Below are 26864 nucleotides of genomic sequence, written 5' to 3' on the forward strand. Positions count from 1 at the left end.
TTAGTGACCCATGGTGGAATCAATGTAATCTGCATGCGCCACACAAACACATTCCCCCTGAATGATTCAATTAGATTACTTGGTACTACTAAATTCCAGGGAATAGAGGCCTAGTCTGTTCAATGTTTTCCTCACGGGATAATCCCCTCATCCTCGGAACCAGTCCAATGAGCAAAATGTGTTGGCAGGCCGTAATACTGAGAGAGAATCAACATTTTCTTTCAATTCTAAAATTACAATGGATGCTATTTTGCAAGCAGATGAGCAATGGAACAACAAGAAAGATGGAAATGTCTATGTCTCAAACCTTATGATATGGGAAATGTCTTTTTTCTGGGAAGATTGCCACAGATCAATTAATGTTTGAGCAAATGTTAAGACCGATTACTCCACAGCTCATCCTGGCGATGTCGCTATATTTCCTAGATTGCCGGATCTCAGGGACTCGAATGTGACCCTTCGGCTAAGTGCCAAATTGAGTTGATGCGATAAAGTAAAGCTTCATTCACATGAGAAACATGATGGTTTCATTTAGAATAATGATAAAGGTGGTTAAAATTAGTTTCTGGTGACCTGATAATGTCAGCCTTGACGACCGGTCATGAGCAGACAGTTGTTAGCTGGGCATTCATCACATGAACCTAGCCACTACTTCCCAGAGCTCTAAAATAATGCAGATGCTTCACGTGGCGCGCAAAAAGTGACCACTTTCTCCTGAATGCCTCTGACATGGATCAGAGCACGAGTAACCATATGTGTGGTTTCATTGGGCGAGATACATAACCTGAGCTGGAAGATTAAAGCATACGGTTATACCATACATGAGTTCAGACTATATTCCCAGCAGCAGGATTAAACAAAATCTTCCTGCTCTCTTTGGTGCCGTCAAGCTTTAAATTAAGCATGCTTCACTGGGAGTTCAGAGATTGACATATACATGATAACAGCCGTGCCCAGGAAAGAATGAGTTCAGAGGTGTTCTGTCTCTCAGTAAGAAGGTTCACCCTGCATCATAATTGGGACAATTGCCAGCAAGTCATTGCAAAATATCCGTCACTTAATTATTTTTCCCATAGACAGTTTCATTGGAATATTGTATCCTAAAGCTTTTGGATTACAAAATGAGTCAACAAAACCGTTTCGAGTTCAACATTTCAAGTGATTGCTTTGAAAACTGAAATTTGAATCAGTCCTGTGTCTCCATTGAAGATCGTTAATTGGGTATGAAAGCTGATTAATTGCCAGTCTACAGTACACGAGCAGACAAATAGGAAAACGGAACAAAGGACATTTAAGAAGTTATGATATGCCTCAAAGGTGGTTTTAAATATTTCCATCCTGCAATTTTTCCCATGATCATGGGCAGCAGATTATGTGGAACTAAGATTGAGGCCTTCGCACAAAAAATTTTATTTAGCTTTTTTGTAAAAATAAAGGCATAAATTGTACTCCGAGTAATAGCGAGGCTAGTGGTGTTCACTGTTTATGCCCAAACAGCACAGCAATTTTAGTTGTGGGTAGATGGACACGTAAATACCAAAATCCAGAAGTTGTTCCGAGTTACACCGCCATTAATGGCATCTCACTGCCCGGTTTATCCTTCAGCTGCGTTTATTGTCATTAAGTTCCTGTATTTGCACTGTAATTATGAAGTAAACTGGTCACAGGAAGGTTGGATTTGTCCACTTCAGTCTAAATTTTTTAATAGTGTAAAACATCATAATTACTGATCATCACCCTCTCTAGCCCTGAAAGTTAACAATTGTAAATGTGTAGCCTCACTCTTTCAACTTTTCTTTCACTTTTTCTCCCTGTCTTTATCTTCTCTCTCTCTCTCTTCATTCAATTTTTCTTTCCTTCTCGTTATTTTGCTTTCTGTACCTGCTTTGGCATTGAGATCACTATGCTTATTTACACTTCTTGCGGCAGATTCTACACTGTTCAACCCCTCATTCTGATTGGTTAAGGAGGTGCACAGTCGCATGTCTTGTTCACTCACATCCCAAATGTCTTGGGGCAGTCACTATGCCATTCTCCTCTCCCATGAATAGTAATTTCCTATTCAAAGTTTCACGGAGATTTAAAGGCGAGAGAAAGTCTGATGAACAGCAGTGGGATTTCCCATTGAATCCACCCCCCTCAACGCCAGGAAACCCATAGTGGGGGTTCGCCTTCGGCAGGACCGGAAGATTCCGTTGGCCTGAACGGCCTGGAAATCAGGAATGGGCTGTAGGATCACAGTTACCAAATTCTGAAAGCTCTGGCAGAGCTCTGAAAGGAAGGGCAAAATCGGTAAGAATTTTTTCCCCTAAAATCTTTTTATTTGGGTAAATCTACGACGCAACAGCCGAAGTAACGTTGGCAACTTTCCTCATCGGGACGGAGTAGCGGCATGTGAAACTGGTTTCCAGATTGCTGCTGCTGGTAACACGGGCCTCATGGTCCCTGTGTGCCTGATTCGAGTGTGTGCAGTACCCTGGCTGCTGTGCCTTGCAAGCAGATCTCACTGGCTGAGTCCCCCTGGGCCCCTGTTAATCACATTTCTCAGCTTCATTGTTGGTTGTGAGGATGATGTTTTTGGGGCTAATATAAATTCCCAAGTATGTCAATGTATTGACTTTTGTTTTATTCAAAAGAGAATAATTTGTTCATTTGATCGTTTGCTAATTTGTCACCCTCTGTTAATTTGACGTACTCAAAAGAGTATAAATTCCTGAGAGAACATCTGGGGAGCGCGGAAGAGGAGAAGAAACACAGGGCGGGATTTTCCCACCAGCCCGCCACGTGTTTTTCGGCGGTGGAGGCAGCCCGCCAGTGGGATCTGCCAGACCTGCTGTTGTCAACGGGAAATGACAGCACCTCTCCTTGCCGGGAAACCCGCGTGCCGGTGTGGGACCAGAATTTCCCGCTGGTGTGAACCCGCCCACAAGGTGGGGGAGGTAGAGCGAAACACAGCCTGGTAGAGGCTATGCTCACACGCGCGGCCTGTGATGTGGGCTGGGCTGTCGTACTGTCAGAACAGCTTTGTTGCTTCTTCCTGAGGATTTTGTCTCATCATTCTGAAGTTGGGTTTCCACGACGACATGTGGGAATTGCTGAATTAAATTTTTTTTGTTTTATTTTTGAAACTTGCTATGTTTTATAAGAAGTCAAATTTCTTTATATCGATTATAGTTTCTGTTGCGTCAGTCAAATTCACTTGGTGCTCCTTCGTGTGGTTGATATTGTAGAAACATCACAGAAGCTGTTTTTTTATTTAAAGGTTACTTATCCTTGAATGTATTATTTTGTCTTCCTGTGGATTAATACATCATATTATTCCCTTCACGATAAAATTGGGATTTTCCAGCCCTTCTCACCAGCGGGATCTTCCAGTCAAGCCGATGTGAGTGGAGATTTCAGTGGCTCGCGATTTCCTTGCAGCACGAGTTGGGGGGGGGGGGGGCTTCAAAAATCAAATATTCAGGTTTGGTGATATTGAGACGCTCAACCAAGGTAAATGTCAGAATATTTACAAATGGTGGGAAATGTCACATGATTAAGCATCACGAATGGCGTCACGTGATTGAATGCCATGTAATCAAACAGCACGTGACCAAATCTCCCAAGAATGAGGCCAGTCTGAGTTGGCGACACTAATTAGAAGATGTGAGAATGTTCCGTTTGAAAATAACTTTCTCTGGCAAATCCATAAATGGATACTTGGAGATCTTTGTGGCATTGCTTATGTTCTGAAGTGCAAGAGGCCGAGGAAGTTGAATCAATGGATTTGAAAAGGGAGGGAGAGATGAGCAAAGGCCAGGGCCTTCGTAAAGCTCTGGGATCCAGTCCTGGAGTTTGAGACGTGTGGGGCGGGATTCTCTGTTGTCCGACACCGAAATTGGTGCGTGCAATCGGGCAGAGAAAAGCTCCCGTGGGCCAAATCGGGGCAGGCGGCGGTTTGACTCTGAATCGTGATGCGCCGCCTCCCTGAAAACGGTGTCAATGCGACGCAGGCCACCTACGCTGACACCCTTTGCTTATCATCAGTGGGCCTCTCCGCGATTCTCCACCTCCGATGGGCCAAGTTCCTGATGGCGCTCACAAATCGGGAACCTGGCGTGGTGGCTGCTAAGAGAGTGAGGGCATACGGACAGTGTCCAGCACCATCATACTTCGCCGACAGCCTTGCCGCTGGCCTGGGGGGGGGGGGGGGGGGGCTTCTGCCAGGGCTGGGGGACTAGTAGGCTCTGGGGTCGAGGTAACACCATTACCGCAACCGACAAGGCAACCATGCAGCTGTGCATGTGGCTGACAGCCCGGGCGTGCCCTGGGTTGTATAGATGACCCCCCCCACCCCCCCCCCCCCCCCCCCCCTGCTGGGTGCGTCCTGGCCCCAACCAACCCATCAGCTGTATGAGCACTCCAGCACAACCTGTCCCATCATTTCAGCCCCAATCAGTCTGTGTGGGTGGTGTAATGTTTAAACTCGGCTGCAGCTTGTCAGCCCTGCGAATGTTGACATCACGGGCCATCCCTCACTGTTTTCCATCGGATTTGCTGGTAGTCCAGCCACTCCGGTGCTAACCCCTCACCAGTAGCAGAATCGTGCAGGTGTGGCGCCGATTTTTCCGACGTGAAAGTCCACAAATTCTCCTTTGGCGCCAGCACTTAGACACGGAGAATCCGAATCGTGGAATCTGGTCTGGACTCGACCGAGCACATAAGAGCAAAGAGAACACTAGTAAGTTGTGTTTTCCTAGAATTATGTCTCTAGATCTGCTTAATGCTGTCGTGTATTATTAGCAGTCATGTGACCAAGACGGCCAGTCAATGACATTCCACGCTCATTCTGGTTAGCACTGTTGTTTCACAGCAATAGGATCCCATGTTCGATTCCCGGCTTGGGTCACTGTCTGTGTGGAGTCTGCACGTTCTCCCCGTGTCTGCGTGGGTTTCCTCCAGGTGCTCCGGTTTCCTCCCACAAGTCCCGGAAGACGTGCAGGTTAAGTGAATTGGACATTCTGAATTCTCCCTCTGTGTATCCGAACAGACGCCGAAGTGTGGCGACTAGGGACCTTTCACAGTAACTTCATTGCAGTGTCAATGTAAGCCTACTTGTGACAATAATAAAGACTGTTATTTTAATATACTTTCTGACCAATCCAAACTATTCACTGCATAATTTGGACTTTTAAGTTAGTAATTCACAATAGGAGAAGGAGGGTGGTGTGATTGTGCGATTTCTCCCTGTTAGACAGTTTGGATTGGAGACGTGAACTTGCATGGTCCATAAATGTTCTTAAGTACACCTGAGGTATATTTAGTACAATTATAGTATCGGAATGAAGGAAACATTTATTGCTTAATGGACAACATAAGATCTACATTTCTTCAATTTTTTTGTCTACTTGCTTCACCACCAAGTCTTCTGTGCCACTGAAGGAAATTATATGGCTCTTGATGCACAGGAATATGGGCCGGGATTCTCCGGTATCCGGCGGGGCGGGCAGTACTGGTGCAAAAGAGTAGCGTGAACCACTCTGGCGTCAGGCTGCCCGGAATTCTCTGCACCTGCGGGGACTAAGCTGGTGCTGGAGTGGTTGGCGCCGCCCTAAACACACAATCCTGGCCTGCGCAGGAGCACTAGCATATTCCCAGAACCGCTGGCATGATTCCTGCTGGCCATGGCGGAGCTTTACACAGGCCGGCGCGGAGGGAAAGAGTGCCCCCACGGCACAGGCCCGCCTGCAGATCGGTGGGCCCCGATCGCGGGCCAGGCCACCGTGAGGGGCCCTCAGAGCCTGCTCCCACCGATACAGACCTGGTCTAATCCACGCCGGCAGACTGGCTGAAAACGGGCGGCCGTTCGACCCATTGGGGACTGGAGAATCACCGGGGGGGGGGGGTCCACAGCCAACGGGCCCCCGATCGGCGCGGTGCAATCCCCGCCCCCGCCAAAAAACCGGCGCCGGAAAATTCGGCAGCCAGCGTCGGAGCGTCCGGGCGGGATTCACTACGCCCCCCCACCCCCCGGCGATTCTCCGACCTGGCAGGGGGGGTCGGAGAATCATGCCCATGGTCTTGAAACTATATTCTGATCATGTTGGTGTGTATTAAATGCAAAATGTGCACTGTGAAATTTAAAGGATTTTAATAACCATATTAATATGCATGATATTTGACCCGATTTTTCAAGTACTGTAAAGTGTTCAGTTGTATGATCTCAATGGCAAATCAATTGCATGCAACAGCTGAGTAATATTTCACTTTAGGAATCAATCAAGAATGTCAAAACGGTTTTGGAAAGGCCTTTATGAATCCAGTCAGCAGATGACTAAGAATGCATCACACCTTCTTGTTCAATCTAGTGACATTGTCAATTTGAAGGGGGGGGACTTGGAAAACCAATACATGGACTGTTTTCTCCGTTAGCTCCTGTTTAGTGCAGCCCCTTCGCCTCAAAGCTACAAACAGCATATCACCAGCATGGCTCTGTTGCCACTTCCTTTTTTAAAAAATTTAGAGTACCCAGTTCATTTTTCCAATTAAGGGGCAATTTAGCTTGGCCACTCCTCCTACTCTGCACGTTTTTGGGTTGTGGGGGCGGAACCCACACAAACACGGGAGAATGTGTAAACTCCACACGGACAGTGACCCAGAGCCGGGATCGAACCTGGGACCTCAGCGCCGTGAGGCCATAGTGCTAACCCACTGTGCTGCCACCTGTTGCCACTTTCTGCTGGGCCTGCTTGCTCTTCAGCACTGCCAAGCCCAAAATAATAAATGAAACATTATCTTATCTATTATCACCAGTGACAAACAATCTTCAGCCTGTTAGATTATGGGTGAAGTCCACTCCCATAAAATGTAGCATCAAATGCCTCCCCTTTTACTGAGCACAGTTCAGTAATAATATAGGGAAGGGCTGGGCGAATTAAATTGAAAATTATGCAGATGTCCTCTTCTCTTTCCCCCCCCCCCCCCCCTTTCATCTTTGAACCCAACCAGTTTCTCCATCGTTTTTCTTTTTTTAAATTGTTCTTTGAATAATGCTCGAGGCACTCTTGAAAAGGCAGACAGGACTGCAGTTAATTGCCCCATCTGAAAAACAGCACCTCCTCCTGGCATAAAAATTACGGCGTTGCATTTGTATGATGGTGGCTTTCATGATCTCAGGATGGTCCAAACTGCTTAACGGCCGATGAAACATTTTCCAAGTGTATTGTAGGAAGTGCAGCAATCACCTTGTGCACAGCGAGGCCATGAAACATTGAGCAGATCACCTGACTTTTTTCTTTACCAGTGTTGGTGATTGTGGGATAAATATTCACCATGTAACATGCTCTGAATAATGCACTGAGACGGATTGTGTGCCCAAGTACCTGAAGAGCAACTTGAACCCCTCACACCCAAAACAAGATTGTTATCACTGAGCCATGGCTTGCACCTTCCAGTTAGTAACTGTTTTCTTTGATTTTTTTTGAGGGGATCAGCCCTTTTAAGGGTGGGACAGAAAGAAACATTAAAATAACACGCCACAAGGTTGCAACACATCCAAAAATTCCTTTAAATCCAAATGTTTAAAGACTATCTTCTATGTTTACGTAATATTTGCAAAAGAATCAAGGTTAATCGATTGCATCCTCAAAACATCCTGTTGAAATTTTAGACACGTTTTTCACGAAGATTGATTTTTAAGATTTCCTCGTTTTTTTTTCTTTGTGGTTATTTGATTTCTCGTTTCTATGGTAATGGCTACTCTTCACCAGAGACATGCGGCACATTGGTGATAACATTGAACCACACAAAATATCCTGTGTTCTGTTACATTTCCATGACCCGCTCTTGGCAATGTTAATCCTGGAGAAGGATATGACACTTAGTACGATCTTCAAATTTCCTGCCTTGTGAAAATCTGCCACCCAAGGCCATCTTTGACCCTCAGCTACTCAAAGACAAAACTTCAGATGAAGTGAGAAACGGTTGATGAAAAGTTTGCACTGTTCTGGTCTTGCGCACTATTTAATTACATTCCCTGAGGGATGCAATTAAACACACTTGATTTTCCTTTAAAGCCCGACAGTGAAATTTCTGCAATCTAGCAACGATATCTAGATAACCATCTGGCAACTATAATAGTCAACATGGATTTCAAAAGGGAAGATCACGCTTCACCAACCTTATTGAATCCTTTGAGGAAGTATTAGACATAATAAGTAAAGGGCAATTTATTTGGATTCCCAAAAAGCTTCAATAGGATGCCGCACTGTAAACATATGAATCAAAACGTGGAGTCAGGGGACAAGTAGGAGAATGAATAGCAAGCTGACTTGAACACAGAAAAACAGAGTAGGGATTAAGACAGTGTAGAAATACATCTGCTATCCTTTCCTGGGCTGGCCTATATGTGACTCCAGACCCACAGCAATGGACTCTTAAATGGGTAAGGAAAGCTCCAGCTGATTTCCCCATATCACCTCAGCTGATGAATCTGCCCCTTTCCTCCCTTAGCTGATGAATCCGTACTCCTCCAATTTAAACACCACATGGAGGAAGCATTGAGGGTGGCAAGGGCACATAGTACTCTGGGTAGGAGACGTCAATGTCCATCACCTAGAGTGGCTTGATTGTACCACCACAGACTGGGCTGGCCAGGTCCTAAAGAGCACAATAAGCGATTTTCATTTCAGCAGGTAGTTGGGGAACTAAAAAGAGGGAAAAAAACTATTTGATCTCATCCTCACCAATCTACCTGTTGCCGATGCATCTGTTCAAGACAGTATTGGTAGGAATGACCACCTCACAGTCTTTGTGGAGACAAAGTCCCATCCTCAAATTGAGGATACCCTACATCGCGTTGTCTGGCACTAGCACCATGCTAAATGGGACAGAGTTCGAAAAGATCTGGTGACTTAAGTCGGAGTGTGGGCCATCAGCAACAGCAGAATTGTACTCCACTATTATAATCCCAGACCAGAACCCAACAGTGGCGAGGATACTAGATAGAAACCCCAATACTTTATTTGAGTTTGTATGGCTGTGAGGAAAGGATACCTCTTTCCAGGAGTGATTTCACAAAGAAGTAAGGATATTGGTATATTAAAACAAACTTTATTACCAACTCAGTATTAAAATATCTTTAACATCACACAAGAATTTACAATTACCCCTTAAACAATGTTACTCAATACAGTGAGTACAATACCCTCAACTGCTATCTTTATTCCTACTCAAACAATAAGAAAAACCATCTCCGCTCTCAGTCCACTATTAAAATACCATTAGCACCCAGGAATACCTGCTTTACAGACATGTTCTTTGAGAAAGAGAGATGTTGTGCATTTAAAAAAAAAAAGCTTTGAATCCTGTCAGAACCATGCAGAAACTCTGGCTGTATTTCTTCAGAAGCTTTTTCAGCTTGTTTGTTCACCTTTCCAACCACACTGCTCTCCTGTCTGCAGAAATATCTTTAAACTGAAAAAAGCAAACTGCTTGACATCTGTTCACAGCTTCATCTAAAACTCCACTGACCTGCTTTCTGCAAAATGCCTGATAGCTTAGCTCCACCCAGTAACAACATTGTTTTACCAAGCTGAATTTAATTAACTCCACAGGGAATCCCCTTAATCCAAACAAAACTTCATCAGCCCAAGCTTTTTATGATGGGTTATGTACCCCGGCTCCCAAAACCTTTGTTGTCTTTCAAACTAGGATTTCTTTCAAAACATGTTTGCAGCAGTCAAACGTTAACTCTGGTTTTTAACCCTTACTGCACTAAATAACTAGAATAGAATACATCTGAAATTCCTACATTCATCACACAACTACTATCTGTAACCTCATGGCGTGGCATATCCACCATTCTTATCATTGCCAACATTGATAGGGCATTGATAGGGGGCAGCACGGTAGCATGGTGGTTAGCATAAATGCTTCACAGCTCCAGGGTCCCAGGTTCGATTCCCGGCTGGGTCACTGTCTGTGCGGAGTCTGCACGTCCTCCCCGTGTGTGCGTGGGTTTCCTCCGGGTGCTCCGGTTTCCTCCCACAGTCCAAAGATGTGCGGATTAGGTGAATTGGCCATGCTAAATTGCCCGTAGTGTCCTAAAATGTAAAGTTAAGGGGGGGTTGTTGGGTTACGGGTATAGGGTGGATACGTGGGTTTGAGTAGGGTGATCATTGCTCGGCACAACATCGAGGGCCGAAGGGCCTGTTCTGTGCTGTACTGTTCTATGTTCTATGCCAGGGGATCAACCCTAGTTCAATGAAGAGTGCAGGAATCCTCTACTATCAACATCCCGGTGTTACTATTTACCAGAATCTAAACTGGACTAGCCATATAAATGCTGTGGCTACAAAGGCTGGGAATTCTGCTGCAGGTAATTCACCTCCTGACTCCCCAAAGCCTATCTGCCTTCTGCAAGGCACAGGTCAGGTGTGTGATAGAACACTCTCCACTTCTGTGGATGAGTGTAGCTCCAACAACACTCAGAAGCTCAACACTACCCAGGACAACGCAGGCCCCATGATTGGCACCCCATCGACAACCTTAAATATTCACTCCCTCCACCACCAATGCACAGTAGCTGTGTGCATATTCTACAAGGTACTCTGCAGCAGCTCACCATGGCTTCTTCGATAGCACCTTCCAAACCCACAACCTCTGCCACCTCGAAGGACAAGCGTAACAGACACATGGACAGCACGGTAGCATAGTGGTTAGCACAGTTGATTCACAGCTCCAGGGTCCCAGGTTTGATTCCCGGCTGGGTCACTGTCTGTGCGGAGCCTGCATGCTCTCCCAATGTCTGCGTGGGTTTCCTCCGGGTGGTCCGGTTTCCTCCCACAGTCCAAGGATGTGCGGGTTAGGTGGATTGGCCATGATAAATTGCCTTTAGTGTCCAAAAAATGTTAAGTGGGGGTTATGGGGATAGGGTAGGTACGTGGGCTTCAGTAGGGTGCTCTTTTTAAGTGCAAGTGCAGACTCGATGGGCTGAATGGCCTCCTTCTGCACTCTAAATTCTATAATTCTATTAATACTGCCACCTGGAAGTTCCCCTCCAACCCCCACACCATCCTGACTTGGACATATATCGGCCTTTCCTCCACTGGCACTGGGTCAAAATCTTGGAACACCCTCCCTAACAGCACAGTGGGTATACATACACCACAGGGACCAGTTCAAGAAGGTGGCTCACCACCACAATCTCGAGAACAATTAGGGAGTGGCAATAAATGCAGGTGTTGCCAGTGACACCCACATCCCATGAAAGAAATTTTAAAAATAGAAGCAAAATACTGCAGATACTGGAGATTTGAAATAAAAACAAAGTGCTGGAAAAACCCAGCAGGTCTGATCGCATCTGTGGAGAGAAGAACAGTATATGATCTGACACTTCTTCGGAGCCGAGGTTAAAGGTCATTACTCGGATTGGAAAAAGTTGCAGCGTTGTTCCACAAGGATGGGTGCTGGGACCACAAGTCAGTATTTACAGAAATGATTTGCACTCAGGAACTGGGAGCACAATTTGCAACTGATAAGTTGGAGGATGAGTTAATACGCAATACTGCAACATAATACAGGAAGACATTAATATTCTTGCAGAATGAGCATGTAATTGGCAAATGAAGTTCAATATAGAAAAAAAGTGAGGAATACATTTTGGTAGGAAGAATAAGGTCACACACTCCTATCAAAAATAAGTGCTTAAATGTGGTAGAGGAACGAGGAACTGGGCGATACAGATACACATCACTAAACGTAGTGATGCATGTTAATAGTCATGAAAAAGAAACAAAGCACTGGGTTTCATTCCTTAAGGGATAGAATTTGAGAGCAGACAGCTATATTCACCTTTTATTGATCCTTGGGACTATACTTGGGAGCACTGTGAAGTATTGTGGGCGCCAAAATATGAAAAAGAACATAGAGGTGCTGGAGAAGGTGGGTGCAGGAAAGAATATGGGAACTGAGAGATTATACCTGCTAGGAAAGATTGAACGGGCTTGAGCTGTACCACCAAAAAAAGGAAACGACTGATAGTGCGCTGTTGGAAGTCTTTAGAGATTGTTTAAAGGTTTGAGAGGGTAGGTGTAGACAAGGTATTTCCACTGTGGGCGAGTCAGGAGCTCAGAGTTATAACTGTAAGATAGTCAATAATAAATTCAATTGGAAAGACAGAAATGTCTCTACTCAGTGAATAGTGAGAACGAGGAACTCGCTAGCACAAGGCGTAAATGAGGTGAATGGAGTAAACGCATTGACTGGGATATTACTTAGCTACATGGTGGAGAAAGGAATGGAAAGATATGTTGATACAGTTTAATGTTCAATGACGAAAGGTGGGCAGAGGTTTGTGGAAAGTGTAAGCACCTGTACAGACCTATAGGGCTAGGTCACCTTTAACTGCTAAAGTGACGTGGGATCTAGATAGATTGGAAAGGCCTTATTTCCCTAGGTTGAGGGCTCCCTAAAAAAGGTTCTTAGATACGCACTTGGAAGTGCCGTAACCTACAAGGATACAGACCAAAAGATGAAAGTGGCATTCGGCTGGAGGCCTCCTTGTCGACTGGGACGTATATGATGGGTCAAATGGTCTCAATCTGTGCTGTAAGTATCTGTGATTCTATAAATACTTTCAGTGCTAGGGTGCCTTTTCCGATCCAAAATGACATCCACGCCATGTGCGTATTCTTGGTGTCAGCTGGACTGAGCACCATTTTGATGAGGTGGTGAGTGAGAACACACGGAACATGTGCCTGAAGTTTACGGAGTTGACAGATTGTGATATCAGTCAGTGTGCAGTGCCCATTTGGCATCAGCACTGCCACTTTCAATTCGTAACCGAATTGGTGGATGCGCATCTGAAATTGCATCTTGGCATTTCAATCTCAACACTCCAGCAAACATCGCTTTTAAGCATGCATTCAGTAGCAGGAAGGACCCCACATCAATGCTTCCTGGTTAATGGCGGAATGATTTCGACAATCTACTGGCTCTTGCAAAATTAGTTGAAGTTTGCACTGCTATTTAAAATTATTGAAAATCTATAGGGAGTGAGGTGGCAGATTTTCTTACTGGCTTGCCAATGTACAAAGCATTTCTGTATGCACGCCCATCAGCCCTTTCCTGTACATCACCCTGGAAAAGTCCTCATCTGAGTCCCATGTGTGACCTCATACTCTTACCAGCTGACATCTGCTTCCCTTGTCCCCATACCCTGTCTGCACGCCGGTTGGCGCGATGTGTCAGGACATGGCAATCCCACGCCCTTAAGCTGCCCTCTAAAGTGCGTACCTTATCAGTATCTAAACTGGTGGTTGCAAGTATGAAATTGCATCTTGGCATTTCTTAGCAGCCAGGTTGCGGTTCTTGGGGATCTGAAAGCCGAAAAGTACGTGGGTAAGTTGTGGTCAGGGGAGGGGGATAAGCAAGAGATGCATGTTTGCACTATCAGCAACTTGCAATTCAGAAAAAATAGTGGAATGAGAGAAGGAAGATTTGGTATTAACATACTGTCCTCTTTGATGCTTTCAACCAAGCCTCATTCAGACCACAGCCTCAATCCAGTCCCCCTCAGTGAGAGTGAGCACTTTGCTCCCTTCCAATAAGGACTTGCAACCATGCCTGTCCCCTGCCAGTTAGGTGCTGCTGCCTCAGACATGTATCACTTTACCTAGCACGAGAGAGGAGTCTGTCGATGAGTGCGGTGCATTGTATTTGTGTAATATGGATGTCACTGATGAATAGGTGACAGTGTGTACAAGCTGTGAGATGTACTTGTGAGGTTTGTAGCAGGGCTATGTGTGTGAGGGTGACGTGAAACTAAGAATATGAGGTCTGAATCTTGATTGATAGGCGCTGTTTGTGGGTTAGTGAATTTGCAGCATACGAGACCGGTGCTTGATGGGGAAGGATAATGACATTTGGAGATCCATTCATTGATCTTTACCACTTATGGCACTGCAACCAGATCCTTGGGGCTAGACTGCTCACATTGACCGTGACGGCCATCAGCATTCTGAGAGTTAAAAGTTCCTCCACCTGTCTACCTCCTGGGCCAAACATTTCTATTGATAGGTCTGAGAACCTTGTAGCACGCGCTGTCCCATGTTGTGCTTTTCTTGCTGAGAATGTCTTCCTCAACCACTTCCAGCTGCCACTCCATTCAGAATAAATTTCTCCTTTCTGAGGAGCAGGTTGGCTTTAATTGGTGTAGTGGTTTTAAGTGGATTTCCTGAAGTGGGCAAACATTGGGCTCACGCAGTTATCATACTGGAAGCAGCAAGCTTGAATTGAACGTGCATTTCGATCGCCATGCCAGTTTTCCCCTTTTGTAACACTTTATATAATATGATCATGTCCTGAATAACGTCAGTTATTGGGCGAGACTGCATGCTGTTGTGGATATGTTTCAGTAGAGCTTTAGCACTGGATTTGATTGGGAGGTAAACTGGAGCTACCCAATATCAGAAAGTACTGTTTTATTACATGAGGATTGGAGTTTATTTGAGTTTAACTGTATCCACAGGCATCCCATTCATTCACCATCCCTGTGCTCATTGACCAACATAGGCTCCTGGTCCAGCAATACCTGGGGCTGAATTCTCCATGTCCCCACGCCAGCGTCAAAACGGTGGAGTTTCATGCCAGAAAAGCTGGCATGAAAGGGACACAAATTCATACCCTGCAGGGGGCTAGCAGGTACCCGGCGTAGATCTAGCAGCTTTTGCTGCAGATACCGGAACGGGCCCCCGCACCTCCGGGTCGGAGGCCGCGCATGCGCACGCTGGCAGCCTCCAGCGGCCGCGCCGTGCCCCATGGCAGACACAAACCCCGGAACTGCACCCAAAAAATAGCCTCCCCCCCCCCGATTGGCCGCGCGCCCGACCCTCATCCCTCGCAAAAACATTCCTGGCTGCCTATAAGATTCCCCTCCCCCCGCCTCTGATTGGCCCACCCCCCGACTAGGTCCGCAGCCGCCAAGTGAGTATCCCGACCGTCTGGACCATAGATCCACGCTGTCGGGACTTCGACCAGACTTCGGCAGAATCGGAGAACCGACGCTGTAAAATGGATTCTCCGCCCCCATGCCAGCTGCGATTTCAGCATCGGCGTGCGAAGAATCCAAACCCCAGATTTTGCCATCTTTATTTTCCGTTGTTGCACTCTCCTTTAGCTCTGTAACCTCTTTCAACTCAACTGTCCTTGTGATAATTTGTGTTCCTCCAACTTTGGCCTCTTATGAATTCCCCACTTCTTTCCCTTCGTCATTGGTAACCTCACATGAGTTGTCAAGGTCAGCGAATGGATCTTCAGAAACCATATCCTGGCCGTACCTCTTGGTCAGGGGCTATTAAATTCAGCATCGATACAGCAGATCAAGATTTGATGTAATTTATATTAATAACGGTATTGAACTAATTTTGCCTGGTTTTTTTTGTCCGACCATTTCAGATCCTTTCCACCCTGGTCAAAGGAATCTCAAAGCCAGTGACCTGCAAAATTCGAATTTTACCATCTGTAAGTGTCTAGGTATTTTTCTTCTTCCTAAATGCCTGTATATTCACAATCAGTCTTTATTGTTTTTGTTACTAATAGGAAAAGGTACAGTCATGTGGCCGTTACTGGTCTGGTAACCCAGAGACCCTGAGTAATAATCCAGAGAAGGTTTAACATGTATTCAAGTCCCAATAAACAATTCAAATTATTATTCCTTTCAAATTTGGAACTCCAGAGTTGGAATCAACAAAGCTGGTAAATAGTTCTAAAATCCTAACTGGCGCTCACTAATGTTCTTTTGGCACGGAAACCTGTCACATTTACCTGGCTTGGCCAAAATATATCTCTGGACCTGCATCAACGAACCTTCTTCTGCAATGCGCTGAACGGCATTGCTTTAGGAAGATGGTCAACCAACGACCTCTCAAATGCAACAACGGGTGGAGGGTAAATATGAGCTTTGCTGGTGGCATCTACATCCCAAGAACGAAAAGAAAACTAAAACCATCCATTCAAGTCAAGCCGCGCAGCTCTCAGAAACGGCTCAGATTCTTCGAAGTGCAGTGATCCCTTAATGCCAGGGGACACACAAATGAAGTTGAGTCATGTGTTTATACCCAGCAATAACAACCACAACTGATGTTATGCATTATACTTAAATAATTTAAACAGTTTATGAAGATGGGATCATTGATAAATTAATTACTTAAATGCACTGTGGTGCAATGCTTTCAACCACCCATCAGTCTTTCTTTGGTTTTAGCAATAGCAACTTCCATTTAAATAGTGCCTTTGTACAGTAAGATGTCCCAAGGCACTTCACAGAAGCATTATAAACGCTTCAGTTATGAAGCACATAAAGGGAGATCAAGATGATCACTAAGAATTGGACGACAAGGTAAGTTTTAAGTAGCATCTTAAGTGAGGAGAGAGTGAGGAGGTGGGGTTGAATGGTGTAGGGAGGAAATTGCATGGCTTGGGTCCTAGGCAACTTAAGGCAGGGCCACCAATGGGAGAGCAGTCAAGATTGGGAATTGCCAAAAGGCCAGAATTGGAGGAACGCAGAGATTTCAGATGATTGCAGGGCTGGAGTAGGTTGCAGAGATTGGGGGATTTGAATTCAAGTATGAGAATTTTAAAACTGAGATGTTGCCAGGGGCCAGTATAGATCAGCAAGCACGGGAGTGATGGTTGAAAGGACTTGCTGTGTGTGAAGACACGGGTAGGGGAGCCGTGAATCAGCTCGGTGCAGGGGTGACAAAGATTATAACTTTGCTATTCCCTATCGTTGTAAACGGGACAATCTTAATTCTCCCTGATAGTTAGACATTCAATCGTTTCATTATTTTGCTTCAGTCCAGTGACTGCCAACTGATTTTGTGAAATTCTTCCATCCTAAGAGTGAGTGGAGAGCAAAATAATAGAAAATCTTCTTTAGGAGTGACCATGGTGGATCCAAACTGGAAACCTATCCAGTAACCTGCTTTGGTTTCTTTTTCCCCAATGAATGTTGTGTGGATCTAAATCTTCCTGTATGAGCTCCTAGACTTCATATTGTTTTCCAATGCCCTTCTTGTAATCCTTCACCCTCCTTAAACTCCCAGCGTCTAATGTTAGCCCTCTGCATCTTGTGTCACATTGAGCCCTAATTGACCACCCTCTACTCGAACCTACCTGAACTTCCCGGTGCGTTGAATTTAAAATCGTTGTGTTTTTCCCCACCTTCAAATCTATCTGGGTCCACATCCATCCCTTGCAATCTCTTCCAGCCCTGTATCACTTCCTGCAAACTTTGGTCCTCTAACTCCTGGCCCCTTTGTGCATCCTACCTTCCATTTGTCTGAAAAAAATCCTTTACTAAATCCGTTGCATTTCAATGTCTTGAAATTTGTTGGCATCACAAAAGTTGGAAGTTTGGCAGAGAGTGAGAAGCATTGTTGTGTTTATAAAGAAAACTACAGGAAGACATGGGGCAGTGGGAGGGTAGAAGTGATGGAAACAGTCTAATGTAAATAGATGTGAGGAGGGAGGTTACCGCAGAGAAACCAAGGCTTGTGAGAGTACATTTAATAAAAAGTAACGCGGGCAGCACAATTGCGCTTTGGTTAGCACTACTGCCTCACAGCGGCAAGGACCCGGGTTCGATCCCAGCCCCGGGTCACTGTCCGTGTGGAGTTTGCACATTCTCCCCGTGTCTGCGTAGGTCTCGCCCCCACAACCCAAAGATGTGCAGGCTAGGTGGACTGGCCACGCTAAAATTGTGCCGTAATTGGAACAAGAAGGAACTGGGCACTCATTAATGAATTTGTACAAAGCAGTTCTGAGGTCACATTCGTAGGACTGTTGTTTTGAACTCCCAGTATGGAAAGGATATTAAAGTCACAGAGAACATACAGCATAGATTCGCCACCATAGTAAACTGCAGTTGGGAGGAGAAACATGAGATGCTGGAACTATTTCGGTTGGAGCAGCTAATTTCAAGAAGAGATTTAACGAGGCTCTTTAAAGCTTAAAGGATTCAATAGACTGAATACGGCACGTCCATTTACTTTGGTTGGAGAGTCAGTGACACTTATCATCCAGTGAGCGAGGAGAGGGGCTAGAAGCAATTTATTTTTGCGGAGGATTGTTAGAGCACGGGATATGTTACCTCAGATGAGTGGTTCAGACAGATAAAATGTTGACAAATATTATCAGGGGAAGATACAGGGCTGTACGAGCAGTGTGGGATTAGGTTTGGATTACTCAAACAAGGACTTGGCTCAGACGTGACCTCGTAGAGGGCTGCTATGGTTTCCCATCACAAAACTTTCTTTGAACCCATCTTTTCAACCACGTTTTGGTCACTCCCCTTTAATGTCTTTCTTCCTGCAACTAATTTCCATTTGTGAGACACCACGGGGTACTATTTTCTTAAAGCTTAGACGATCCTATCAGCGTGTGGTGCTGTTGCCAGGAGCTGGGGGTTGCGATAAGTGGGGCAGAGTTCTCTCAGTTCAATAGCTCAGTTGTCCAGATACAATACAGTTGTCCAGATACAATATAAAAGGTGAATGTGTATTTATAGGTGTGGGAAACTCCCAGACTTGTTCCGAATATTATTTTTGTTCAAAATCCAAAAACTACTTTTGCTAACTTTGAACCATTGGTGCTTTCATCAAATTATACTTTTCTCCTGTTGTACGATAACCATGAGGGAATACAGTTTCCGACATACCAGTGTGATCAACATAATTGTTCAAACTATAATTATCTCTCCAAGTTTAATCCTGACACCTTCCTTCTGCATGCTAGAAAGGAGTTTGACAACAATAGCTGCAGCGAGTAGCCCCATAGATCATTGAACCAGATATTGCTCCCAAACTTTTTCCACGGCAAATTCTAACCGAGTGTCAGCAGCAGGTTATACAGTCCAAGAAAGCAAAAAGTAGTTGTATAAAGCTATTTTTGCCATTCGCTTGACATCTACAAAGAATAGCAATGCTGGCACTCATTGTTTAAAGTGTTGGTCATCAAGAGAGATAAAACTGATGCTCACCATTTGTTTTAATCATTTTAATTGCAGTTGGAAGACACCATTCAGCTTGTGAAACGAATCGAAAGGACAGGAGTTGCAGCGGTGGCGGTACACGGAAGGTAGAAGTGAAGTCTGGACATTCTCATTTGGGTGGTGGTTTCATTTGTTTGCCCTGAGGTACAGGAATATTTACAGAGTGCAGTGGGAAGGCGACATTGTAATAAAAGCAAAATACTGCGGTTGCTGGAAATCTGACACAAAGACAGAATATGCTTGAAAAGCTCAGCAGCTCTGGAAGTACCTGCGGAGAGAGAAGCAGAGTTAATGTTCTGAGTCCGTGTGACTCTTCTTCAGAGATAAAGAGAGGGCGAAATACGTTGGGTAGACAGATTTATTTGGATCTTCTAAGATAAAGTTCAGGAGATGGATTATATTTTTGTTATGTATTTACGGGATGTGGGCAGCGCTGGCTAGGCCAGCATTTATTGCCCATCCCCAGTTGCCCTTCAGGTGGTGGTGAGTGGTCTTCTTGCAGTCCCTGGGGTATAGGTTCATCCACAGTGCTGTTAGCGAGGGAGTTCCAGGATTTTGCCCCAGCGACAGCGAAGGAACAGCGATATATTTCCAAGTCAGGGTGGTGAGTGACTTGAAGGGGAAACTCCAGGTAGTGGCATTCCCACAGGTATCTGCTGCTCTTGCCCTTCTAGATGGTAGTGGTCGTGGGTTTGGAAGGTGCTGCCTAATGAACTTTGGTGAGTTACTACTGTGCATCATGTAGGTGGTACACGTGGCTGCCACTGTTCCTCAGAATATATGTGGAAGGGGTAACATTGAAGCAAGCTGCTTTATCCTGGATGGTGTCGAGCTTCTTGAGTGTTGTTGGAGTTGCAATCATACAGGCAAGTGGAGAGTATTCCATTCAATCCTGACTTGTGCCTTGTAGATGGTGGACAAGCTTTGTGGGGGTCAGGAAGTGATTTATGCACTGTCGGATTCCTAGCCTCTGACCTACTCTGGTAGCCACAGTATTAATATGGCTAGTGCAGTTCAGTTTCTGATGAATAGATCACCAGGATGTTGATTGTGGAGGATGCAACAATGGTAATGCCATTGAATGTCAGGGGGCGATGGTTAGATCCTCTCTTGTCAAAGGTGGTCATGGCCGGCATTTGTGTGGTGTGAATATAACTTGCCACTTGTCAGCTCAAGCCTGGATATTGTCCAGGTCTTGGTGCATTTGGACATGTACTGCTTCGTTACCTGAGGAGTCGCGAATAGTGCTGAACATTTTGCAGTCATCTACAAACGTCCCCACTTCTGACATGATGGAAGGGAGGACATTGATGAAGAAGCTGAAGATGGTTGGGCCTAGGACACTACCTTGAGGAATTCCTGTAGTGATGCCCTGGAGTGAGATGCTTAACCTCCAACCACCACAACCATCTTCCTTTGTGCCAGGTATGACTCCAACCATCGGAGAGTTTTCCCCCGATTCCCACTGACTCCAGTTTTAATAGGGCTCCTTGATGCCATACTCTGTCAGATGCTGCCTTGATGTCAAGGGCAGTCACTCTCACCCCACCTCTGGCATTCAGCTCTTTTGTCAATGTTTGAACCAAGACTGCAATGAAGTCAGGGGTTGAGTGACCCTGGCGGAACCCAAACTGAAGGTCCATGAGCAGGTTATTGCTGACTAAGTGCTGCTTAATAACACTGTTGATGACTCCTTCCATCACTTTGCTGATGATGAAGAGTAGACTGATAGGACGGTAATGGGCTGGGTTGGATTTGTCCTGTTTCTTGTTTACAGGGCACACCTGGCCAATTTTCCACATTGCTGGGTTGATGTCAGTGTTGTAGCTGTACTGGAACAGCTTGGCTAGGGGTGTGGCAAGTTCTGGAACACAAGTCTTCAGGACTATTGCCAGGAAATTGTCAGGGCCCATAGCCTTTGCGATATCCAGTGCCTTCAGCTATTTCTCAAAAGCATTTGGAGTGAATCGTAATGGCTGAAGACTGACATCTGTGATGCTGGGGACCTCCGGAGGAGTCCAAGATGGATCATTCACGGCACCTCTGGCTGAAGATTGTTGCGAATGCCTCAGCCTTGCCTTTTGCACAAATGTGCTGGGCTCCTCCATCATTGAGGATGGGGATATTTGTGAAGCCTCCTCCTCCAGTGGGTTGATTAAATGTCCACCATCATTCACGGCTGGATGTGGCAGGACTGCAGAGATTAGTTCTGATTGTTGGGGAATCGTTTAGTTCTGTCTACTACTTGCTGTTTATGCTGTTTGGCACACAAGTAGTCCTGTGTTGTAGCTTCACCAGGTTGACATCTCATTTTTTTGGTCTGCCTGATGTTGCTCCTGGCATGCTCTCCTGAACTCTCCATTGAACCAGGGTTGATCCTCTGGCTTGGTGGTAATGGTAGAGTGGAGGATATGGTGGGCCATGAGGTTGCAGATTGTGGGTGAATACAATTCTGCTGCTGCTGATGACCCACAGCACCTCATGGATGCCCAATCTTGTGTTGCCTAGATCTGTTCGAAGTCCATCCCACATAGTAGAGGGCCGACATGCGAGGCACCCCCGGACGGTCCTGCATTTTCAGGAGTTGACTCTGCAAGATGTATGGTGAGATCGTAGGTCATTGGACGCTCATCTGGTTGTCCCATTCAGACCTCCGCCTCTGCCACCCCATCGACCAGGTACAATACCTCTCCTCTGCGTCGGTGAGGACCTGCTGGACCAATGGGCCCCCTCTGGGTCTTCTCCCAGTCCTGGTGGTTGCCTTCTCCTGGGGGACAGATTATGCACAGTGTAGAACACTCGGATGCGGGTAGCGTAGGGGGTCCGCAGCTGTTGCCCTGTGTGTGCAGGGCACCCAGCCATGGCGGGCGGTATGGGTGTTTGCATGTGGTGCAGTGTGAGGTCCAGGGGGGGTGCTGATGGTGGTTGGCATTGGGCCACCCTCTGTGTGGGGATGTAAGTTACAAGAGTGTGGGAAGGGGTTGGTGCCGGTTGTGACTCACCCTGACTGGACTGGGGTGCTGCCCATCCTGACCTGGCGCTGCCTATTGGTCCACCTGGTGGGGGCTCCGGGGAGGGGTGGGGGGGTGGTATGCAGGGCGGGGCTGGTGTCAGTGGGCCAGAGATGGTGAGATTGTATAGCTTCTTTCGGCACTGCTGGGCCGGTCCTGCCAGTGGGGCTCACGGTGCTCATGGCCTCTGCCAGCTGCGTCCAGGGCCGATTGACATCAGTAGGAGGCAGCCTCCTTCCCACCACGGGGAACAGGGTGTCCCGCCTCTCCTCCACAGCATCCAGCAGTATCTCTAGCTTTACACAGCGAACCTCAGGGCCGCTCTCCTTGGTGCCATCTTCTTGGCTGGAATGAGAGTGTGTCGGGCGTGGCGTGCTTATATGCATAGAATCCCTACATTGCTGAAGGAGGCCGTTCAGCCCATTGTGTCTGCACCGAACCTCTGAAAGAACATGCTACCTAGGCCCACTCCCCCACCCTATCACAGTAACCCAATCTAATCTTCACACCCTTGGACACTAAGGGGCAATTCATCCTGGTCAATCCACCTAACCTACACATCTTTGGATTGTGGGAGGAAACCGGAGCACCCGTAGGAAACCCACGCAGACACACGGGGAGAAGGTGCAGACTCCGCAAAGCCAGAATTGAATCCTGATCCCTGGCACTGTGAGGCAGCAGTTCCACGTGGTGCACCAGGCCCAATTGCATGTGTTGAATGGCTCAGAGAATGGCGCCCCCATCAGGACCATGGAACATCAGCATATAGTCTCTCAAATGGAGAATCCCGCCCGTTGATTTTTGGTTGTTTCTTCAAGCTGAGATCGTGTCATGTTGTTCAGGTAGATGTTAGAGAGGAGCAAGAGCTGAGAATGTTCTTGTGAGAAACAGAAGTATTTTTTATGCTGACTTTAACAGGGTGCCCCTGGCTTCAGCTTGGTACTGGGGACCTGGGTACTTTAACTATGTACTTGATTTATAAACGTTTTTCTGCATTCCACTTCCAGTTCTCCTCTTGGTGAGGCATTGCAAATCCTGACAACTGTCTGCATTGAAAAAATTCTTTTTGCTTCATGTTTGAAAATGTTATGCATCTAAGTAACAATTCACAGACCAATAGATTTAATTGTTTCCCTGTTAGCTGAACAAAACCTGTATAATTATGAACACTTCTTATCCAGTCGTTGTGATGTGCAAGACTGTCCAACAGAGCAGATGTCTAATTGGAGAAGTTACAGAATGTACAAACTGTTGTTCAATCAACAGCATTTAAAGAAAGGCGGACATAATGTCACAGCACTCAAAACAGTGCTCCCTGATCCTTTGTGAAGATTGAAGCAGGCAGTTTTGTTGCTATATTGGTGTGCAGGCATTCATCTGAAGGCAAGTAGCAAAGCAGGTCAGCACCTGACCCCTTTGTTTAATGGCTGCTGAAGGGGCATACTACTAGTTTGGCAGGGAATACTGCTGTAGCCATAGAGACTTTTATTTATTCATGCAAGGGATGTGAGCGTGGCTGGCTAGGAAAACATTTATTGCCCATCCCTAATTGCCCTCGGTGGTGGCGAGCTGCCTTCTTGAACCATTACAGTCCATATGGTGTAGGTGCACCCACAGTACTGTTGGGGAGGGAGTTCCAGGATTCTGGTACAATGACAATGAAGGCACGGCGGCGATATATTTCCAAGTCAGGATGGTGAGTAGGATGGAGGGGAACTTTCATGTGATGGTGTTCCCAGGTGTCTGCTGCCCTTGTCCTTCTAGATGGTAGTGGTCGTGGGTTTGGAAGGCACTGTCTAAGGACCCTTGGTGAGTTCAGCAGTGTATCCTATAGATGGTACCCACAGTTGCTATTGTGCGTCAGTGGTGGAGGGTTTGAACGTTTGTGGATGGGGTGTCAATCAAGCGGGCTGCTTTATCCTGGATGGTGCCGAGCTTCTTGAGTGTTGTTGGAGCTGCACTCATTCAGGCAAGTGGAGAGTATTTATTCCATTACACCCCTGACTTGTGTTTATAGGTGGTGAACAGGTTTTGGGGAGTCCGGAGGTGAGTTACTCACCACAGGATTCCTACTTGCTGATCATTCCTGTACCAGTACATTTTAGACTTCTGCATTGGGGGAACTCATATTATTTGCGATAACCGTTTTTTGTTATTGTGAGGCCAGACTTTAGATCCGCAGACCTTTTCCCCACAGTTCGGCCCATTGTGTCTGTGCTGCTAAAGCAATCCAAACTGAGCCCTTTCTCCTGCACCCCAACCCCACCATATCTTTGTCTTCTACTTTGAACATTTAAAAACTTTTTACTTAATGTAATTATTGTCCTTTATTTGTTTTCTGTGGCACAGCATTCCATCCTCCAGCAACACCATGTAAAGGAATTTTTTCTTGCCCTCTCTTTCAGTTCCAGTTGTCATGTTCAGGATCTCCTGACTAGTGGAAATAGCCTTTCCCGATTCCGCCCATCATAAACCCTTTCAAATTTTCAACACCTTTATTTAAATCACTTCTTGGCTTTCTGTGCTGCAGTGGAAGATTTTAATTTGTTCTCAGGATGTTGGCAATGCTGGTGAGGCCATATTTATAGGAGAAGGAGGTGAGTCTTTTTACACCGATACCATCCTTATGGTGATAGTATTTGGTGACCTAGTGCCGATGAAGGAATGGTCGGTGATACATGGTCAAGTCAGGACCGTCTGTGACACAGAAGGGAACTAGGAAGTGATGATAGTCAATTGATGTACCTTGCTGTGTCTCAGTTAGATATACTTGCCCATCCCTGCTAGGCTGTACACAAGTAGTACCAATTTGGTCAGCTTTAAACAATATGTGGAATGTGTAGTCTGCACAGCAGCAGATTGCAATGTATTTTTTAGTTCCACTGATGGCGTAATGGATAAAGCTGCTCCTTGCTGCATCGCTGCATCTTCAATGCCAACAGCAGCTTGTACTTGTATAGTGTCTTTAATGTTTTTTTTTAAAGTCGCAAGACACTTCACAGGCGCATTACCCAGCAAAATGTGACACTGAGCCACATCGGAGATATTATGACCGGTGTTAACAGGTTAGCACTGCTGCCTCACAACTCCAGGGTCCCGGGTTCAATTCCGACCTCAGGTGATTGTCTGTGTGGAGTTTGCACTTTCTCCCCGTGTGTGCGTGGGTTTCCTCCGGGTGCTCCGGTTTCCTCCCACAGTCCAAAGATGTGCATATTAGGTGGATTGGCCATGCTAAATTTTCCCTGTGTCCAATGGTTATTGGGGATTGGGCCTAGATAGGGTGTTCTTTCGGAGGGTCAGTGCAGACTTGATGGGCAGAATGGCCTCCCATACTATTGGGATTCTATGATTCTAAGAGGTAGTTTTAAGGAGTTTTTAAAGAATGATGGAGAGAAAGATAGGTTGAAAGAGGAAATTCCAGAGCTTCATACAGTCTTACAATTTGCAGTGCAGAAGGAGGCCATTCGGTCCACCGAGTTTGCATTGGCCCTCAGAAAGAGCACCCCACTTAAGCCCACGCCTCCACCCTATCCCAGGCATCCAACCTAACCTTTTTTGGACACTAAGGGGCAATTTCAGGAATGACGTAAATCAGGAATGCACTAGAGGTCAGAATTTGAGGAATGTGGCAGTCAGGAGTTGCAGAAGAGGAATTTAGGAGAGTGGCTCCTTTTGCTTCAGGTCTCTATGACAGTGAATGTGTGTATAAGGTCTGTACTCGTTGGAGTCTAGAAGGACGAGAGGGGATCTTATTGAAACTTACAAGATACTGCGAGGCCTGGATAGAGTGGACGTGGAAAGGATGTTTCCACTTGTTGGAAAAACTAGAACCAGAGGACACAATCTCAGACTAAAGGGACAATCCTTTAAAACCGAGATGAGGAGGAATTTCTTCAGCCAGAGGGTGGTGAATCTGTGGAACTCTTTGCCGCAGAAGGCTGTGGAGGCCAATTCACTGAGTGTCTTTAAGACAGAGATAGATAGGTTTTTGATCAATAAGGGGATCAGGGGTTATGGGGAGAAGGCAGGAGAATGGGGGAGAAAATATCAGCCATGATTGAATGGCGAAGCAGACGCGATGGGCCAAGTGGCCTAATTCTGCTCCTATGTCTTATCGTCTTATAACACCTTTCTCTTTTCTACTGTAACCACAGTGCAATATTTTATCTTTTCCACAGGAGGAAAGAGGAAAGGCCACAACATCCTGTGCACTGCGATGTGATTAAAGCGATCTCTGAAGCTGTGTCTATCCCAGTAATAGCAAAGTAAGTCAAACAAAACAGTACAAAGTTAGACCTGCTGGCACTGCAGGATTAGTTTTAATTTGCAGAACTGCCAGTCATTTACATCCCACACCATTGGAATGGTAAATTGGGCAGGCATATAACTGGCGGCCACGGCTGCCAAAGGTCAAGATCAACCTTTATGGTTCAATTAAGTATTTTGCAAATTAGTAGCAAAACTATTTTACCGTTCACTAAAGCATTCATTTGTAACTGGAAACCAAAAAAATTCTGTTTTGCGCAATCAGCCACAGGGTTGTAGATCTCTGCCCGGTCCTTACCACAGGCTACAAACTGTATTTGAATATAACAAGCGTTCAGCTGATGGGTAACCCTTTCCCCGTAGAAAAGATGTGAGTGAATTGGATATTATGGTGCAGAGGTTACCCCTCTACACTACCATGCCATCCACTGTGAAACTTACAGTAATGTTGGCAAACTGAAAAAGGTGATTTGGAAATCCGGTAGTTTAGGGCAATTTTAGGGATTTGTGCTGCTGGGAGGTCCATGCTAGCACACTTGGCAACAAACCTCACC

General features: G+C 45.9%; 1 protein-coding gene across 1 annotated transcript in view; it reads left to right on the top strand.

Moving 5' to 3' along the window:
* dus2 (dihydrouridine synthase 2) overlaps positions 1–26864 on the top strand; it is an 88853-nt gene that overhangs the window by 23236 nt on the left and 38753 nt on the right. Inside the window, exons 7-9 of the mRNA XM_038805990.1 lie at positions 15439–15504; positions 19049–19119; positions 26223–26309. Of these exons, the coding sequence (XP_038661918.1) occupies positions 15439–15504; positions 19049–19119; positions 26223–26309 (224 nt within the window). The remainder of the gene's footprint in view (positions 1–15438; positions 15505–19048; positions 19120–26222; positions 26310–26864) is intronic.

The sequence above is a fragment of the Scyliorhinus canicula genome, chromosome 9 (genome assembly GCF_902713615.1).
Source record: "Scyliorhinus canicula chromosome 9, sScyCan1.1, whole genome shotgun sequence".
In the NCBI taxonomy this organism is placed as follows: Eukaryota; Metazoa; Chordata; class Chondrichthyes; order Carcharhiniformes; family Scyliorhinidae; genus Scyliorhinus; species Scyliorhinus canicula.